Consider the following 20,463-nt stretch of genomic DNA (forward strand, 5'->3'; position numbering starts at 1 on the left):
ACAGCCAAAATTAAAAAAAAATTAATTTAAAAAATAAAAATGATTTTAGCCTTATCCAGACTCATCTGCCCACTGTGCCTCTTTTTCCTGAATCAAATAGACAGAGACTCTTTTTATACATCTTATTTTCTTGCTATGCACTTTTGCTTCATTTAGTATGATCCTCCCCAGGATAGCATTTTTTTTTTTTACAGCAAGGCAAAAAGTAGGACCCATCCCCTCCAGCCACCTTGTTGAGGCAGCCATGAAGAAAAGTAATCAAGAGGCAAGCTTCAAGGATGAGAAAGTAAGTGATAGGTAACTGCGGACACAAACAGAATGATAAAACTGGAGCAGAAAACCATTTTATTATAAGTTATCTGGTTTCTTCTAGCTCAGGAAACAATGACTTTCTGAGGAAAGACATGGCTCCAAAGACAGGTCTGTGTGGCCACCATTTGACTGTATCTGTTATTTGAAAGTCAGCCAAGTAATAGCACTCATTACATCATCTGACATCTTTTTGGTCGTCTGTGACTGACAGCCCTCAGGATACAAAAAACAAATGGCTCAAAATCCTTCTCATATAGGAAACCCAACTTGGAACCAAGACAAATGAGGATGGTGCCGTTCACCCAATGTGGAGACAAACGTTGCAGAAAGGTAAATCCGGTTTATCAAGCAAAATTCCATGTTTTCATGTCGTCATAAACCGGGTGGCTTGGCCTCCTCCAAGCAAGCCAGGGACATCTTTCTAATAATCTCTGGGAAGAGCGCTATATCCCCTAGCTCAACCCTCAGTTACTTGCTTTCTGCTCCCCCTAAAAGTCAAAGTTATGGGTAACTCCCTTTGGTATATACCCTTGGCCCTGGAAGTCTTTTAACAGTGTGCATGTATGTTAAGTCACTTCAGACTCTTGGCGACCCCATGGACTGTAGCCCGCCAGGCTCCTCTGTCCATGGGATCCTCTAGACGAGAATACTGGAGTGGGTTGCCATGCCCTCCTCCAGGGCATCTTCCCAAACCAGGGATCAAACCCGCATCTCTTACATCTCCTGCATTGGCAGGTGGGTTCTTGACCATTAGGGCCACCCGGGAAGCCCTTTCTAACCCTGGGAAGCCCTTTCTAACAGCAAAGGAACACAATCACCATTTAAAACAGAATATTCAATTTCCCTTTTATTTTACGGATAATCTTCTCAGTGTTTTTTTTTTTTTTTTTTTCCTCCAAGGTCACATGAAAATGCCACCAGAAAAATAAATAAAAGTCCTGAGACGTGCTGCCGAGAGACCTAAATAGGGCTAAAATTAGCAGCTGCCTCCTTCTCTGGGCAAGAGCTGGCAGCAGCTGGACTGTGACAAAACCCAGAGGAGAACAGCGGGGAGCAGAGAGGCGCTGCGGTCATGCTGCTAGGCTGGCACCGGGGGACAGAGGCTTCGAGCCTGGGGCTGGCTGGATGCCAGGCAGCTCCTGAGCAGAGCATCGGCCCTGCCCGCCTGCTCCCTGTACAGGGAGATGTAGACTTCCAGACCGGCTATCTCTACCTGCTGCTTCCTGTACCAGCAACGCCATGAGTTGCAGACTTCCATATATATATCTTTTTGGAGGCACAATTCAATCCATAGCACCTCCTTTGCCATGCTCTTCTAAGTAGGTTCCCTTGTAAAGAATACTCTACAGCAGCAGGAAATATGGCTGGGGGTGGGGTGGGGTAGGGGCAGCTGGGAGGCTGCAGGAATCCATCACAGGGTCACCGCAGAGAAAATGGTCCAGATACGACTCAAATGCCTGTCGGCAGGAAGCTCTAACTCTCACACAATCCTGTGTGGAACCACACAGCTGCTCCCCAAACAGGATTCTGCTTTTTTTCTACCTTTAAGACAGTGATAAGGTTTTCTTCATAGTTTTCATTCTCATTTACTGAATATTCAGGGGAATACTTGACTGCTTTACTTACACTCCAGGGAGAGGACCGCAGTGCCCAACAGAATTCCTTAGGCCAGGGAAAGTTCGCCCGGATAGATTCCACTTTCTGATCTTTACTGCAAAGAAAAGAACCACAACCAGCCCACGCTGCTGCCTTCTGCTGCATTTCCAGCACCGCACAACATAATACATCATGATCACAGGCTCTTCCAGCAACCATTCCCAAGACTGTTTGGTTTCTTTGGTAATCCAGACAGCACGCCCAGACAAAACCATCCTCTCCCTCTTGCTTTCTTGGTCTGAGCAAGGATGACGAGAAACAAAGGGCAAGCTAGTGCAATGCCTGAGTGAGCCAGAAAGAAGCAAAACCAACACCCTGAGGGCTGGGGCCAGGAGAGCCAGAGGCCTTCACCACCAGAGCAGGTCAGGGCGAAACTACAGCAGTCCCTCCTTACATGCAGGAGACATGTTCCAAGACCCCGGAGGATGCCCAAAACTGCAGATAGTACTAAACCTCGTGGATGCTCTTTTCCCCTATGCATACACACCTGTGATAAAGTTAAATTTACAAAGTAGGCACTTAATTTACAGTAAGAGATAAATACCAGCTGATAATAAAATACAGCAATTGTTAACAGTATACTGTAATAAACAGCTTCCCCTTGTGGCTCAGCTGGTAAAGAATCAGCCTGCAATGTGGAGGACATGGGTTCGATCCCTGGGTTGGGAAGATCCCCTGGAGAAGGGAAAGGCTACCCCCTCCAGTATTCTGGCCTGGAGAATTCCATGGACTGTATAGTCCATGGGGTTGCAAAGAGTTGGACACGACTGAGCGACTTTCATGTTCACTCACTGCAATAAAAGTTATGTGCATATGGTCCCTCTCTCTCTCAAAATATCTTATTGTAAAATTTAATGTTTTCCCCATCTTAATTAAGCATCTGTAATGTACCATGGCTATAGCTTCTGTAGTTTGTCGTGCAACAGCAAAACTAGCATGAATTTCTTGTTCCTTCTCCATAATTTCACATGTAGAAAATTCATTCTTACTGTAGCTCTTCGCATCTCAGCATATGATTTTTTTTTTCCCCTATTAAGTCAAAACCGTCTACCTTTTCACTTAAAGCACTTACTGCTTTCTCCTTGGCGTAACTAAATTGCCAGCATCACTACTCTTGCGCTTCAGAACCAGTATTAAGTAAAAGGAGGGTTACTTGAACAGAGCACTGTAACACAGAGAGCTGACCTGGGGACAGCTAAGTGATTAGTAGGGACAAGTTCTGCCAAGGGATGATTCGTGTCCCGGGTGGGATGGAGCATGGCGGCAAGAGACAGCACCACACTAACTCCAAACAGCGTGCAATGTAAAACTTAAGAATAGCTCATTTCTGGAATTTTCCATTTAATATTTTCAGATCACAGTTGCCAACAGGCAACTGAGGAAAGTGAAACCAAGGATAAGGGGGGACGGCTTTACTTGCAGAGAGATGCAGACCAGCTAGGGGCCACCCATCTAGGGCTCAGGGGGCTGGTCTATCAGCTCCAGAAGCTGGAGGTCTGGTCTCTTCCCCCGCCCCCACACTGATAACTATCAGGAACAGAACAAGCCAGGCACCCGGGACTTTGTCTCCAACAGTGACACTCGGGGATGTTCTGTGATGAAAACGGGGGTCTCCTTTTATAGCTTAGGCCTCACAGAGAGGCCACAGTGGTACAATGTAAAGCCATGGGATTTAGAGTCAAAGGCTTCTGACTCACCTGGTTCCTCAGCTTCTGAGCTGCGTAACTATGACCAAGTTTCCGGACCTCTCTGAGCCTCAGTTATTAGTAATACTGGAATGATGTCTGCCTAAGCTATCTCCCAGGGGGTTGCAGAAAAACCAACTGAACTAGTGCCCTGGAAATTACTTAACAAACAGTAAAGAACTAAAATAGTAATAATGGACACTACTAAGAACCATTAAATCATACTGAGTCAGAGAACTCAGGAAACTCTAAATAGCCTAGGCATCTATGCAAAGGAAAGCAAAGGAAAACTTGGTTAGTAGCTGGGGCTCTGGCCCCACACCCTATGTGGACTCCAGGCTGAACCACTGGGAAGCTTCTTTAAGTCAGATCAGCTTGAATGTCTCAATGTCCCAGACTTTAACAGTATGAACCCCTCCCTATCTGTCTCACACACACACACGTCACCGATTATTTCACAGAAAGACACAGAACTCCCAGGCCCACTCCTGCCCTTCCCCAACCAAAACAACCACAGGGTCCAAGTGACCACACAGGAGGCAGAAAAGTCTCTGCAGGGAGAAGGGGGAGAGAATCTGGAAAGAGGCCAGGGGAGAGATGACAAATTGGGATCATTTAAATGACCATGCTCCTGTGGCAGCTTTTCTGTGCCTCTTATTAATTGCTTAATAAGCAATTAAGATAGATTGCAAACCATGGTCAGTCACAGTCCTTCCCGCCTACTTGTGTCAACACCCTTCACAATCTGATTTCGCAGTTCTTCCTATGAGGAGATGAAATCTATTTCCTCTCTCCTTGAGTCTGGGCTAGTATACCACACACTTTGGCCAAAGGATGCAGCAAGACTGATTATGGTTCTGAGCCTGAAAAGCTCTGCACGCTGTCTGCCCCCTCTCTTGAACCACTATGACTGCCGCATGAACAGGCCAGGACAGGTCTGCTGAAGGGTCAGAAATCAACACAGAGAAGACCTGACTCAGCCAGTTCATCCCAGCGAAGGCCCTAGAGACATGACAGCCCAGCTAAGATCAGCAAACCCAATGCAACGACAGTTGACCCACAGATGGATTCATGCAGCTATCCTAGATAAGCCAGACTCCAGCTGGAAGAGATCTGTGCGTTACATAAACGCTTGTTCTTTTAAGCCACTAAGTTTTGGGGTGGTTTTGTTACATAGCAGTGGCTAACTGATACATGCTAACCTCAACCACTGTCTAGCTCATATTAACACTTCTTTTCCTTTAGGCTTGAATAAAGATGATGAGGTGGGACTCAAAGGACAAAGTGACCTTCTTTCCCTTTAGAGCAGCAGCCTTCAAACTGCAAATGCATACAATAACATGGAAAACTTTGGAAGAATGAATTTCCAGATCCTAAAAATTAATCTGAGGCTAAGTTTCTCCTTGCCCTTCTCCTCCTTCTCTCCCTCTCAGTCTCACACACACAGACACGTGGCTTTCATCTCACTTTACAAAAACAAAACAAAACAAAACACAAAAAACAAAGGAGAAGCCTCTTCCCCATTCTTCTTTTTCAGGATATTGCTCTAGGATGTAAAACCCTTAAGGGAATCAGTACAACACTTTGAGAAACTATTTGACCACGTCTACGAAAGCTGAATATATGCACACGCACTGACATGGCAGTCCCTCTCCAGTAAAAACCCAGCAAAAATGCACACAGATCTTCACCACGTCATATATATGACAGTCCATAGGACCTTACCGCTATCATGTTCAACAACAGTAAAATGGATAAATTGTAGCATGTTCACACAATGAAACACTTTATAGTAGTAACAAGCTGGGGAAAAAATCTATAACCACAGTCCAAAATATGGATGAATCTCTCAACATGATATTGAGCAAAAAAAAAAGTGAGACAAAAAAGAATACATATTATGTAATCCCCTCTCCTTGTAGAATCACATAATATATGTGTATGTGCATTGAACAAACAAACCAGCTACTCAAGAAAGCTATGCATTTAGATGTCAGAATAAGGCAAGGCAGTAACTGGCAGGGGTCATGAGAAGCATCCTTTAGGCGCTGGATATACGTGTGTGTTTGCCTAGAGAAAATTCTCAAGATATTAGCACTTTGCTAGGCTATATGGAAATGACAAGCCACTCCAGTGTTCTTGCCTGGAGAATCCCAGGGACTGGGGAGCCTGGTGGGCTGCCATCTCTGGGGTCGCACAGAGTCAGACATGACTGAAGCGACTTAGCAGCAGCAGCAGCAGGCTATATTTTAAATCAAAAGCTTTACAATAGTGGAACAACCTAAAGCATAAATCCCTACTTCATCCATTTCAAGAGAAATTTTACTTTTTATGTTTAATAGTTATCAAAAGTATCACTTTTAAGTTACATATTAATAAGAACTGTAATGACAACTCAACCCAGGAGAAAAATGTTCCTATTTGTAGCCTTATGGTGACAGAAAACCAAACAAAATCAATGCTGCAGAGAAGTATGATAGTTGAATAAGAAAATAACTGAGACAAGACAAAATTGTACCAAAGAAATTAAACAGAAATATGATATCAAGGAAATACTGTGAAAGAAGGGCTTGCTCATTTATATTTTTAAAAGGATGATGGTCAGTATTAAATCACTAAGTTATTTATAATTTATATTATTTAGAGCTATCAGTTTTGCATTTAAACATCAGCATTTATAATATGACAAAAATTAGGTCTTTTATAATTATTTAAATTTACAATAGAAAAAGTTAGGTGCCTACTTTAAAAGTCACAGCAGGGTATGTAGCTCCTCAAAGTTACTTTATTAGGATGAATATAAGCAAAAAAAAAATTATACCAAAAAGTGATTCAGTATAAAACAGTCTCCCCGTATACCCTTCCCTTAAGGACCTGTACCCCTTCATGGACCACTGCCTTGTTCTGGCGAAGGGGCTTGTGCAACTCAGTGAAGGTGTGACCCAGGCTGCACAGGGCCACTGATGATGGGCAGGTCATGGTGGAGAGTTCTGACAAAATGTGATCCACCAGAGGAGGGACTGGCAAACCAGTCCAGATTACTTGCCCTGAGAACCCCGTGAACTGTATAAAGAGGCAAAAAATATGTGACACCGAAAGCTGAGTTCCCCAGATCAGAAGGTGTCCAAAATGCAGCTGGGGAAGAGCAAAGGACAGATACTAATGGCTCCAGAAAGGAGGAAGCAGCTGGGTCAAAGCAGGAGCGGTGTTCGGTTGTGGATGTGTCTGGTGATGAAAGTAAAATCCAATGCTGTAAACAACAGTATTGCATAGGAACCTGGAATGTCAGCTCCATGGATCAAGGTAAACTGGACATGGTTAAGCAGGAGATGGCAAGAGTAAACATCAACATCATAAGAATCAGTGAACTAAAATGGACAGGAATGAGTGAATTTAATTCAGATGACCATTATATCTACTACCGTGGGCAAGAATCCCTTAGAAGAAATGGAATAGCCCTCATAAGCAACAAATGAGTCCAAAACGCAGTACTTGGGTGCAGCCTCAAAAGTGACAGAATGATCTCGGTTCATTTTCAAGGCAAACCATTCAACACCATAGTAATCCAAGTTTATCCCCCAACCACTAATGCCAAAGAAGATGAAGTTGATCAGTTCTATGAAGACCTAGAAGACCTCCTAGAACTAACACCAAAAAAAAAAAAAAAAACAACTATCCATCACAGGGGATTGGAATGCAAGAGCAGGAAGTCAAGGGACACCTGGAGTGACTGGCAAGTTTGGCCTTGAAATACAAAACGAAGCAGAGCAAAGGCTAATAAAATTCTGCCAAGAGAACACGCTGGTCATAGCAAACACCCTCTTCCAACAACACAAGAGACGACTTTACACATGGACAATAGCAAATGGTTAATACTGAAATGAGACTGATGACATTCTTTGTAGCCAAAGATGGAGAAGTTGTATGCAATCAGCAAAAATAAGACCTGGAGATGACTGTGGCTCAGATCATGAGCTCCTCATAGCAAAATTCAGGCTTAAACTAAAGAAAGCAGGGAAAATCAACAGGCCAGTCAGGTACGACTAAAATCAAATCCCCTATGAATATACAGTGGAGGTGATAAATAGATTCAAGGGATCAGACCTAGTAAACAGAGTGCCTGAAGAACTCTGGACACTATGGACAGAGGTTCATAACATTGTACAGGAGGAGCAAACAAAATCATCCCAAGAAAAAAGAAATGCACAAAGGCAAAGTGGTTGTCTGAGGAGGCTTTACTAATAGCTGAGGAAAGAAGAAAAGTGAAAAGCAAGGAAGAGAGGGAAAGGTACACCCACAATTAAATGCAGAGTCCCAGAGAGTAACAAGGAGAGACAGAAGGACTTTTCAATGAACAATGCAATGAAACAGGGGAAAATGACAGAAAGGGAGAGACCAGAAATCTCAAGAAAACTGGAAATATCAAAGGAACGTTTCATCCAAAGATGGGCACAATAAAGGACAGAAATGGTGCAGATACAACAGAAGCAGAAGAGATCAAGAAGAGATGGCAAGAATACACAGAAGAACTGTACAAAAAAGATCTTGATGACCCAAATAACCACGATGGTGCGATCACTCACACAGAGTCAGACATTCTGGAGTGTGAATCCAAGTGGGCCTTAGGAATCACTGAGGCCAATAAAGCTAGTGGAGGTGACAGAATCCCAGCAGGCTATTTAAAATCCTAAAAGACAATACTATTAAAGTGCTGCACTCAATATGTCAGCAAATTTGGAAAACCCAGCAGTGGCCACAGGACTGTAAAAGGTCAACTCTAATCCCAATTCCTAAGAAGGGCAGTACTAAAGAATGTTCAAACCACTGGACAATTGGAGTCATCTCCCATGCTAGTAAGGTTACACTCAAATCCTTCAAGCTAGGCTTCAGCATTATGTGAACTGAGAACTTCCAGATGTTCAAGCTGGGTTTAGAAAAGGCAGAGGAACCAGAGAACAAATTGTCAACATTCGCTGGATCATAGAGAAAGCATGGGAATTCCAGAGAAACATATACCTGTTTCATTGACTATGCTAAAGCCTTTGACTGTGTGGCTCACAACAAACTGTGGAAAATTCTTCAAGAGATGGGAAGACTAGATCATCTTACCTGTCTCCTGAGAAACCTGTATGTGCATCAAGAAGCAACAGTTAGAACCTTGTATGGAACAACTGACTGGTTCAGCATTGAGAAAGCAGTACAACGAGGCTGTATATTGTCACCCAGTTTATTTAACTTATATGCAGAGTACATCATGTTAAATGCCAGACTTCATGAGTTACAAGCTGGAATCAAGACTGTCAGGACAAAGAGCAACAACTTTAGATATGCAGATGATACCACTCTAATGGCAGAAAGCAAAGAGGAACTGAAGAGCCTCGTGATGAGGGTGAAGGACAAGAGTGAACAAGCCAGCTTAAAACTCAATGTTAAAAAGAAAAAACTAAGATCATGGCAAATAGAAGGGGGAAAGGTGGAAGCAGGGACGGATTTCCTCTTCTTGCATTCTGGAGTCACTGCAGATGGTGACTGCAGCCATGAAATTAGAAGAAGATTGCGTCTTGGCAGGAAGGTTATGACAAACCTAGACAGTATGTTAAAAAGAGACATTACTTTGCTGGCAAAGGTCCATATAGTCAAAGCTACGGTTTTTGCAGTAGTCATGCATGGATGTGAGAGCTGGACCATGCAGAAGGCAGAGCACCAAAGAATTGATGCTTTCCAACTGTGCTGCTGGAGAAGTCTAAGAGTCCCACAGACAGCAAGGAGATCAAACAAATCAATCTTAAAGGAAATAAACCCTGAATATTCATTGGAAGGACTGATGTTAAAGCTGGAGCTCCAATACTTTGGCCACCTGATGCAAAGAGCCAACTCATTTGAAAAGACCGTGATGTTGGGAAAGACTGAAGGCAGGAGGAGAAGGGGATGACAGAGGATGAGATGGTTGGATGGCATCACTGACTCAATGGACATGAAGTTGGGCAAAACTCCAGGAGACGGTGAGAGACAGGGAAGCCTGGGGTGCTGTAGTCCATGGGGTAGCAAAGAGTTGGACACAATTTGGGGACAGAACAACAATCACAACAAAGCCCTGTGATAGTGGTGTATGCCACCTGCATTATCTCACTAAGCTACATTAGTCATATGCTTCTGGTTACAAGTTACAGAAACCTAACCAAACTGAATTGTCAATAAGTGAAGGATCTGAGATTTAACTCTACTTGCAACAAATTAGCCTCCCAGTTTCATGCATGTCGGCAGAAGACACGAGACTACTGGGACAGAGATGAAAGACTTTATCCCTCAGTAATAACAGTAGCCAGAGCATCTGTGCCATTTCCCTGAGCCCCAGACGCCACAATGCAACGTCAAGAGGGCCAGGTGATACCTGCATATGCAGAGGGTCATATTATAGGAGATTAACCCCAGCCATAGAAATCTAAATATTTTATAATGGGCAGTAAGTCTCACCTGACCTCTGCCCCAGAGGGAGATTATTTTTATTCACTGGACAGTAATAAATACCATCTACTTTAGAGGAAGACACTCTCTCCATTTTCCAAAGATACTTGCTATACAAATATTCATGGAAAGAAAGCCTGGAACAGAAGCAGTCAGTGTATCCGAGCATAAGACATGCAGAAACACAAGAGAGCCTTGGAGAATTGTCTCCCAACATGAAATGAGTGAAGAAGAAGAAACAACAGCTTTTGAAATTGAAAAGCAGGTATATGGGTTGGCTTCAAGAACTCCTGGCTGTAGGGTGCTTAAGAGTATGTTGCAGTGGCTTGTCTCGGAATATGATCTCTGAAACAGTTTCCAAAGATCAGTTCTGCTGTCCTCAAAGTCGGCTTCCTTCTCTACTTGGCTCTCCCTTGATGGCAGCAAGAGGGCTCCCAACAGCTCCAGCCCAATATCCTGACAGCTCTGCAACAAAAGAAAGAGAGCTTCTCCTTCCTGACAATTTCCAACAAAAACTCCAACTGCACCACATGGGGAGACGGACCATACGGATGGGCCAGTCCAGCTCCCGTGGTAACCCCTAGATCTCAGATTGACGCAGACTGAGAGTGAGGTGAGAAAGGTTTGGTCCCAAAGAAGGGGGAGCAAATGCTGAGCAAGTAAAACTTTTCCCTACACTGCTTTTCCCTATACTGCTCTCTAAATGCCCTTAAGACAACAAATCTCACATGTGCACTTCTGTGAAATTAAGCATCGTTTCTTTCTACAGGCAGATTCGTATTTTAATAAGACTAGCAGCATATCCAAATTGCTATTTTATAATCAAATTTCCTGAGGAAAAAGCTACTGCCGTGGTGCCGCAAAAGGGACGTTCTGTGAAATAGCAACTGTTACTGGATCGTGCTGTGGCAGGCGAAGGGACGGCTCCTCCAAGGAAGGCCACATCTCAAACCCTGGAACTCACGTGAGTTAGCTTACCGGGCTTTGCAGGGACACTGCAGGTGTGATCACGTGATGGATCCTGAAATGGGGCAATCATCCTCGATTATCCAGGTGGAGTTCATAATCACAAGGGTCCTTATGGAAGAGACACAGGAGGAGTCAGACGGCAGGCACTGAGATGAGAGCAGCAGAAAGGATGCAGAGAAGATCTGAAGACGCTACACACCTGAGTGTGAAGCAGCAGCAGAACATGAGGCAAGGGTTGCAGCTGGCCTCCAGCACTCAAGCAATCAAACTCTCCCCTTGCGCTTCCAGAGGAACCAGTCTTGCCAACGCCTTGACTTTAGCACAGCAAGCCTGATCTCAGACTTCCGGTCTCCAGAATGCGCATGTGTGCTAAGTGACTTCAGTCATGTCCGACTCTTCACGACCCCATGGACTGTAGCCCACGGGGCTCCTCCGTCCATGGGATTCTCCAGGCAGGGAGTGGATTGCCATGCCCTTCTCCTGGGGATCTTCCCGACCCAGGGATCGAACCTGCATGTCTTTGGTCTCCTGCCTTGGCAGGCGGGTTCTTTACCCCCAGAGCCACCTGGGAAGCCTCAGGAACAGAAGAAGATAAAACTGTGCTCTTTGAAGCCAGCAAGTTCATAATCATTTGTGACAGTGGCCACAGGAAATGAACAAGAGTGTTGGCATAATGAGAGCAGGTAGTGCCCGGTACACTGGCAAACAGAAACAAATTCAGCGACGGGTTCTATCGCACAAAAGGATTTGCTCCCGAAGCTGAGACACCTGATAAGGATGACTCTCGCTACATTCTGCCTTTCGTTACAAAAATGTCACTGATTTCCAAATTAAATATTCTTAATTTCTAACACTGTAAAAACTGTTCAGTGGTGACTTGAGGAGAAAATCAGGTGAAAGCGTCTCAGTGCCTGTGACCGCCAGGGCAGCACTCCTTCCATCCTCAGCCTGCAGGGCAGGTGCTAAGCTATTTCTGCACCCCTTTGGTAGTATACCAGTAATCGCAATAAGCAAACAAAATAATCATATAAATTCCAGGATGTGTGTTCATTTCAGAAACCACACCTGCACAGCAATCCCATGACTTCCTGGTGTGGGCCTTAGAGTACAGACTTGGGAATCCTGGTACAGATATCCTCTTATATATCAAGTACATATCAGATTTAGTTAGAAGTCACAGGGGACATACTTAAATTTTTATAAAATTATTTTGGTTTAATTCTACTACCATGTTTGTAATGTGCCTTTTTTCTATTGAGAAATAACTGACATATAATTGTTGAGCTTTAACTGACATACAATATTGTATGAAAGTGTATACATAATGATCTTACTGTAATGTGCATGTGGATCTCACACTGCATATAAATAACTGGGGGCCAATGAGAGGTAGAGGCTTCAAACCAGTAAGAATCAAAATTTTCTTTCTATTCAATGAACTGTGCCTAACCATACTAGTCTTCACTTGATATTCTATCTAAAGACACTTTAAAATGTCCACAAATTCCATAAAACTCTTTTCAAATGAATTCACAAAAACTCCTAGTTAACAGGAAAAAGTGTCACATGACCTCACAGAAAGTAGGACTTGGATGAACAATGATTCAAACTCCCTTCAAGATATCCTAATAGAAATTCTCTCAGCTTTCCCATAATTCCAGGTGCGCTTCTGGATAAGAACTCCCACTCTCTATTCCTCACGCCCTATGCCTAGTGTCCTGGCCTGAAATGCTTTTAGGAAAGATGATGCCCACAACATCTGGGTGACCACGCGGCAAAGATGAAAGAAGAAACAAAAGCATCTGAAGGTCTTGAAATCCAAATTCCAAGGGCCCGTAATGGACCAGTGGGCAACCCACGGATAAACTGCTTAATCTATATCAACATGTTGACTTCACCACCAATACAATGGGTGGGAAGCTCTTGTTCCTCAGATTCTTCAGGAAATTGCATAAGATCCAGTAGGGCAGAAGCAGAATCAGTCAGAGCAATGAAAACTCCATGCTAAGAGCAGGGCTAGAGAAGAGGATGAAATAAGTCAACACAAAGAAGATGCCTGAGACAGTGAGTGACATGTGCCCTCTATCTTCTCACATCAAAGATGAAATTTCAGTCCCAAAAATGTAATAAGATGTGAGGGGAATGAGTTTTTCTTTAACCACCACCTTCTGGAATTTCCAGTGCAATATCCCAACCTGGCTTTAAATGAAATGCCTGTCCAGAGCCATTTGAGCTGGGAGATGAATAAACACCTTGGACAAGCTAGTAATCATGAAGAAAATACACCATCCCTTTTCTCTGCTAGAGACAGCAAGCAAATATGCAGAGTGTAAAGGTTCTGACCTGTCTAAGAAAATTACTAGCTCATCTCTCATTGCAATCTGGAGGGAAAACAACCAAATTTTCCTTGCCTTGGTACAGGGGACCCTCAGGAGCTAAGTGCTGAGATGGAGTTTGCCAACCTAGATCAGACAACAAGAAAGAGGGGAAGTGTGTGTGTGTGTGTGTGTTACATGTGTGTATGTATATGCGTTACATGTGTGTGTGTTATATGTACTGTAAGACACGTGTGTGTGTAGTTAGGCAGAAGAATGGTTGATGGAAGCCAGGTCTCTACCACCTCCAACAAACGCGGAATCCATGGCTCCACAATTAGGAAATGATTAGCCCCCCTGCCTTTTTTTTTTTTTAAATAAAATTCATGTCTTCTGTTGACAGGAGTAGATGGATTTTTCAAAAGGAAAACAACTCTGCACCCAGATGACACTATAAAGCTCCCAGTGCCCTTAGGCCAGATGGATTGCCAGTACATAACCATCCCTATCCCTAGTTCTAATTCAGTCATTCAGTCATGTTCAACTCTTTGCAACCCCAGGACTGCAGCACACCAGGCTTCCTTGTCCATCATCAACTCCTGGAGCTTGTTCAAACTCATGTCCATGGAGTCAGTGATGCCATCCAACCATCTCATCCTCTGTTGTCCCCTTCTCCTGCTTTCAATCTTTCCCAGCATCAGGGTCTTTTCCAATGAGTCAGTTCTTCGCGTCAGGTGGCCAAAGTATTGGAGTTTCAGCTTCAGCATCAGTCCTTCCAATGAACACCCAGGACTGATCTCTTTTAGGATTGACTGGTTGGATCTCCTTGCAGTCCAAGGGACTCTCAAGAGACTTCTCCAATACCACAGTTCAAAAACATCAATTCTTTGGTGCTCAGCTTTCTTTATAGTCCAACTCTCACATCCATACATGACTACTGGAAAAACCATAGCTTTGACCAGACGGACCTTTGTTGACAAAGTAATGTCTCTGCTTTTTAATATGCTGTCTAGGTTGGTCATAACTTTTCTTCCAAGGAGCAAGTGTCTTTCAACTTCATGGCTACAGTCACCATCTGCAGTGATTTTGGAGCCCAAGAAAATAAAGTCTCTCACTGTTTCCGTTGTTTCCCCATCTATTTGCCATGAAGTGACGGGACTGGATGCCATGATCTTAGTTTTTTCAATGTTGAGTTTTAAGCCAGCTTTTTAACTCTCCTCTTTCACTTTCATCAAGAGGCTCTTTAGTTCTTCTTCACTTTCTGCCATAAGGGTGGTGTCATCTACATATCTAAGGTTACTGGTATTTCTCCCAGAAATCTTGGTACCAGTTTGTGCTTCATCCAGTCCGGCATTTCTCATGATGTACTCTTCATAGAGGTTAAATAAGCAAGGTGACAATATACAGCCTTGATGTACTCCTTTCCCAATTTGGAACCAGTCTGTTGTTCCATGTCTGGTTCTAACTATTGCTTCTTGACCTGCATACTGATTTCTCAGGAGGCAGGTCAGGTGGTCTGGTATTCCCATCTCCTGAAGAATTTTCCACAGTTTGTTGTGATCTACAGAGTCAAAGGCTTTGGTGTAATCAATAAAGCAGAAGTAGATGTTTTTCTGGAATTCTCTTGCTTTTTCTATGATCCAACAAATGTTGGCAATTTGATCTCTGCTTCCTCTGCCTTTTCTAAATCCAGCTCTTTTCTAAATACCCATCCCTATTGGCTGCCTTTCCTCCTCACTGTGTCCAGATGACAAAGCACTGCTGGGATGCTTAAGACCACAGTTGGTTTATGGTCTCACAGATCTGGAGTTGTAATACAATGATACTTTTGAGTTACACCTGCTGCTGCTAAGTCGCATCAGTCGTGTCCAACTCTGTGCAACCCCACAGATGGCAGCCCACCAGGCTCCGCCGTCCCCGGGGTTCTCCAGGCAAGAATACTGGAGTGGGTTGCCATTTCCTCCTCCAATGCATAAAAGTGAAAAGTGAAAGTGAAGTTGCTCAGTTGTGTCCAACTCCTAGTGACCCCATGGACTGCAGCCTACCAGGTTCCTCTGTCCATGGGATTTGCCAGGCAAGAGCACTGGAGTGGGTTGCCATTGCCTTCTCCTTGAGTTACAGAGTAGTCATCAACTACTTGTTCAAGAAATCAACTTACACTTCAATATCAAGGACTTAAGACAGACATGAGAAAGCTTCTGCCATCAACAAATGCTTTTCAGAGCCACTGAAGTTTGCCTCTGCAAAGCATGACACGGCAGGGTCCCTTCTACAGCAGGCTCAGGGACCAAATCCTCAGCCACAGTTTTTCAGAACCCTAAACACAGCTAAGTCCCTGTAAATACATATAAAATAGGCTTAAATATTCACATTCCTCAAGCTGCTTGAAGTAAATTTCAACAGTAAAGGTTGGAGGATTTTCTTTGAAGGCAAAGATATGGTATCTTTATTCTCCACTGAATTAACTGAACATCACTTTTCCAATCTCCACACCACAGATAACACTGATACAGATGGCTTGTGTGTGACATGCAGGAGACCCCTAGAGGGTCAGTCAGCATTTCTATCCCGTGGCTGGCACTGCCCACTTTTAAGGACAGCAGGGCAGTGTGCACAGCAAAAAGGGAAGGGTCTGCTTTTAATAGCCTCACATCACCAACAGTGTAGAGATCAGGAGAGAGCTCTTTACGTAAGCCAAATATTTAGGTATTTACTAAAACAAGCTTCGTAGCTTAAGGCAAACAAATCCGTGTCTAAAGCAGTGAACTGGAGCTGGAGATACCGACCTTAAGACAGCTCCTCCAGGCTAATCATGAGATACTTCTAGAGACATCAGTGATCCTGGGCAAAGGCTTCTGAGAATGAATGAGGCTGTCCTCGAAGACGCGTATGCATCCACATCCCATTCACTGAGTGACACTGGGAACCTCCTCCAAGATCCCCATGCCCCTTGAGCACCTTGGGAGGAGGTGGAGGACCGTTCCTCTCTGTCTCAGCAAGTCCCAGCCCATCAAGGCACAGAGGGCCCAGGGTGATTACCCCTGGCGGAAGGGCTACCTCCCCATGAAACCTGGAAATCTAAAGACTGAGCTTAACTGCTCTCCATTCTCTACAAAGAGACCTCTCCTCACTCGCTTTGTCCCTTTTTCCTCAATGTATAGAGATGGGTCTTGGAAAAACAGGTCCTGATCACGTGGCCAAAAGAAGCAGCCAAAGACAACTAGGATGTTGAAGTCCTGGCTCATCCATCAGCAGCTTCAGGTACAGCTCGACAGTCCCTCATCTGAAACCTTTAGGGCCAGATGAGTTTCAGAATTCAGATTTTTTTTTTTTAAGAAAACTAACATGATATCCCCAGCAGAGTCTGAGGAAGCATCCTATAAACGCATGAATACTTTGTTGTACCAAAACATGAATATTCATACTGATCTTCTATCAGGTCAATCAGATTCATTATGAAAAGAAATCCAGACTTCTCAAGGATAGTGGGTTTGGCACCATCTGGTTCACATTCCTCCAAGAGATATCTAAATTCAATCACTTGGGGACAAAAGATCCACAGTGGGACACCAAGGATTGTAATTGCCAAAACTCCAAGAAACCTACCCTTACTGAGGGTACCCATGGGACAGACTAGCTGGGATGGGGCCATGCTGATGTGAACAATCTCTGACACAGACGATGCCTTCTGAGCTGAGCTTCCGTGGCCTCAAAGCCCAGACAGGAATGGATCTAGAGCCCTCCAGATTCAGAGAAGCATTCCCCTGGGACTCTAGTGCCCAGCTCCAAGGAGGACACAGAGAGATCCAGTTGCAGATCACAATAGGAGCCACAAACCAGAAGCAGACCAGGTATTTCAGAGCCCTGACACCCGCTCCCCAATGTGCCTGGTATTAGCTCCCGGGGGGACAGGACAAATTGTGCTTTGATCTTCATGCCTTTGAGAAAGAGGATAAACATCTTATCGCTACTACCTCTTTGTCCCTTCAAAGGCCAGCATTCCCAGGTTTTACCACCCACTTAGTCTCTTCTCACTCTGGGCATGCTCCTTGGCAAACTGTATTCACTCCCATGGCCTCACCCGCCACTTTCATGCCCTGTCTCCCACGTCGCAGTGGTTCTGTGCCCCCCTCCTCCCCTACGCCAGCTCACATTTTTAACTGCCTCTTGGGTACCTCCAGAGCTTGTCTCGTGCGCCCTGTCCTGCTATGCCACAGTCCACTATACCTGTGCGCTCCCCCACGTCTTCCTGCTGCACCTGGCGGTGGAGGAGGGGGGTCATCACATGACTGGTTCTGGCCAAAGGAAGGTGAGCAGAGATGGCTAGTGTCACTTTCGGTGGGGGTATTTAGTACCTGGTGACACCACCCGCTCCGTGTTCTCATCGCCACCATGATGCCAGAACAAGAAGGTGAAGAATCAGAATAAAAACAGTCTAGGTCCTGAAGTCACTGCTTAGAAAGAGTCTCCGGACCCTCACTGAACTGCTGAAGGAATAAACTTCTATGGGGAAAAAATTACTGAGAGTTTGGGGTGATCTGACAAAGCCCCTACCGTTAATTACCCCCACATACCTGCCTTCTTTATCTGGTAAGTTCTGACTTACTGTTCAAAACTCCAGTCCAAATGTCCCCTCCTCTGTGAGGCTCAATCTCCACGGGAAGGTCAGCCCTCCACTCTGCAACCTCCAGCAGTCCCTCATGCATTTGGCCCAGCGGTGATCTGACTCTACGGACACGTATCTATTTGCACGTCCGGCTCCCACATTTGTGCTTCTTCCACCCTTGTCTCCTCAGAGCCTTGCAAGCAGCAAACACTTGGAGTGTTTATTTACTGAAGCCAAGATTAGAGCCTTCTGGCTCAGGTGACCAGCAAAGCCCGAGGCAGCATTTTCAGAGTCATCGTGGTCTCTGCACTGTGCTAGGCATGGTGGGAGGAGGCAGGAAGAGTCAGCAGCTCTGTCGCCCACCTCGAGGAGGGTTTTTTATCTTTTGGTCCTCTGTGCCCCATTACCTCCCATCTTCATTCAAGGACGGCTTCCACATACAAATTACCTGGTCTTTTCAAGAACTATCAGCAAAAACATTTCTCTGAGGGCGAGATCAAAGGGGTACGGAGGTAACAAGATGAAAGCCCAACAGGGCTCTCTCCTGGTCCCTCTGAGCCTGGCTCACCCAAGCCCGCCACAGTTTACACACATGGCCTGGCACCCTGGGACCATGCAGCTGTGTCTGGTTATTTCTGATGTGAAAAGCATCACTGGCTCACTGGGGACCCAGATGTGGAGATAACACCCTAGCCATGACCGGGTCACGTCATCACCACTTGGCAAAACTTGCCAAACCAAAAGCACAAAACCATGTCACTGGTCAGGGCAAGAGAACAAGGGATCTTGGCTCTGAACACACAGTGAACTGGCTGAGTAATGTGCTCCGTGAGTTGTTCCTATTCTTCCAGGTCTTTTCAGGGAGTGATGCAACGCTCGGCTTTAGCCCAAAGGAGAGGGTGAACACAAATAAAGGATGATCAACTATTAATGCAATCTTTTCACAATAATGCCCACCAACTAGCACTTTACCTGCTGCAGGTGTGATGGTGCTGTGGACATGGAGACATATATGAACACTGAACATGTTCATTAAATGTGAGGCTGGCTGCTGGTGCCGGCAAACCAGTGTCCAGACAAAAAGATCCACAGCGAAGAGGTGTGGCCAGCCAGGCACTGTGCCCACAGCAGCAGGAGACCACAAAGGGGCTTCTAGAACATTCTCCTGGTAGGACTTTCAGAGTAGTCAGTGGAACAAAGTCAAACTCTTCAGTATAATGAAGGCTGATCTACAGACAGTAGGGAAGATTAGGAAAAATGTTTAAATTGGAGACATGACCTAGCAGCAGAGAAAGATTTTGAGAGAGTTGGATGGTCCATCTCGAAGTTAAGTATCAGCATAGCAGACAAGAGGTACATCAAAACAGAGGACAGCTAAAGCCACAGCTAAATCCAGGACTTTGCCCTGGCTGGTGTTTTTACAGGTCACACACCGTGAACAAGGCAAGGAATGCCTCCGCCTGCCCCACACGTGATACCGACTGCATAAATGCGGAAAACAAGAAGCTGTCTGAGAACAGCAACTTACCTTGTATGAAGATCCTATCCCAGTAGATTTCCCCGACTTGACTGCCCCCAAGAAACACCAGGTTGGACAGAATCAGCATGGAGGTGGAACAAGAGGCAAGAGCAGCATGCAATCGCCGGCGAGCTCCTGGGGAGAGGAACTGGGCCTGGGGGAAAAGGCGAGAAGGCATCTCATCACAAGGGAAGAAAAAATCGGGCTGAGACGTCACGCAGTCTTTCTGTTACCAGCTCAGGATGCCTCCTTCTAGAGCCTGAGGTAGATTGTTATTTAAACAGCTTTTTTTTTTTTTTTTTGAAAAATTACTATTTCTGCAAGATGCTCATTCTGGTCTAAGGAGCGCAGTGACACACTCCCGAGTTGCTTCCTACTGCCAAAATGGGCTTCCTCCTGACACGTGTAACACAAACACCAAACCTAGTTGTTTCGGATCCAGCTGAAATGGCTCCACACGTTTCCTACACATTAAATCTATAGGTACAAGAACTGTTTAAACTGCTCTCCATGACAACAAGAACAATGCCATGTGATGAGTCAAGATCAGGGCGATCTTCTGAGGGAGTTAACCAGACCCTGGGAAGCCCCTGCCCCATAAATCTGACCCACTATTAAGGAGGAACCCCACTAAGAGCATGCAGCAGAATCAGAACAAGCCAACCCCATTTCTGGAATCAGAGTTCAGGGTGCCAGACCCATTGACAGTGAACTTGTCGGAGTATGAGAGGATCGTGTCTAATGCTAGCACTGGAAATACGCAGGAACTGGAGAGACGTTTTCCAGCAATGATGGTAAACAGTTCTGCTCATCCATCCCAGGTCTTCACTGCACTTCCCCCGCCCCTTTTAATATTTTCTCAGGGATTTCATAAAGTAAACAAAGCCTTTATTCTTCAGGGTTCATCTTTCTGGTACCCTACTGAGTGAGATCACT

At 44.9% G+C, this 20,463-nt stretch overlaps 1 protein-coding gene across 8 annotated transcripts in view; it reads right to left on the reverse strand.

Annotated features, from left to right (window-relative positions):
* Positions 1-20,463, reverse strand: part of HHAT (hedgehog acyltransferase) — a 376,524-nt gene that overhangs the window by 61,078 nt on the left and 294,983 nt on the right. For 7 of the 8 annotated variants that reach the window (XR_003029814.2, XM_024976884.2, XM_024976889.2 and 4 more), the window contains one exon: positions 19,537-19,681. Coding sequence is in view for 6 of the 8 variants with exons in the window: in XM_024976884.2 (XP_024832652.1) it covers positions 19,537-19,681 (145 nt within the window). In the remaining 2 variants the exon portion in view is untranslated. Of the gene's footprint in view, positions 1-18,980; positions 19,238-19,536; positions 19,682-20,463 lie in introns of all 8 variants that reach the window. The other variant, XR_003029815.2, reaches the window with a different exon arrangement.

This window comes from Bos taurus, chromosome 16 (genome assembly GCF_002263795.3).
Source record: "Bos taurus isolate L1 Dominette 01449 registration number 42190680 breed Hereford chromosome 16, ARS-UCD2.0, whole genome shotgun sequence".
Lineage (NCBI taxonomy): Eukaryota > Metazoa > Chordata > Mammalia > Artiodactyla > Bovidae > Bos > Bos taurus.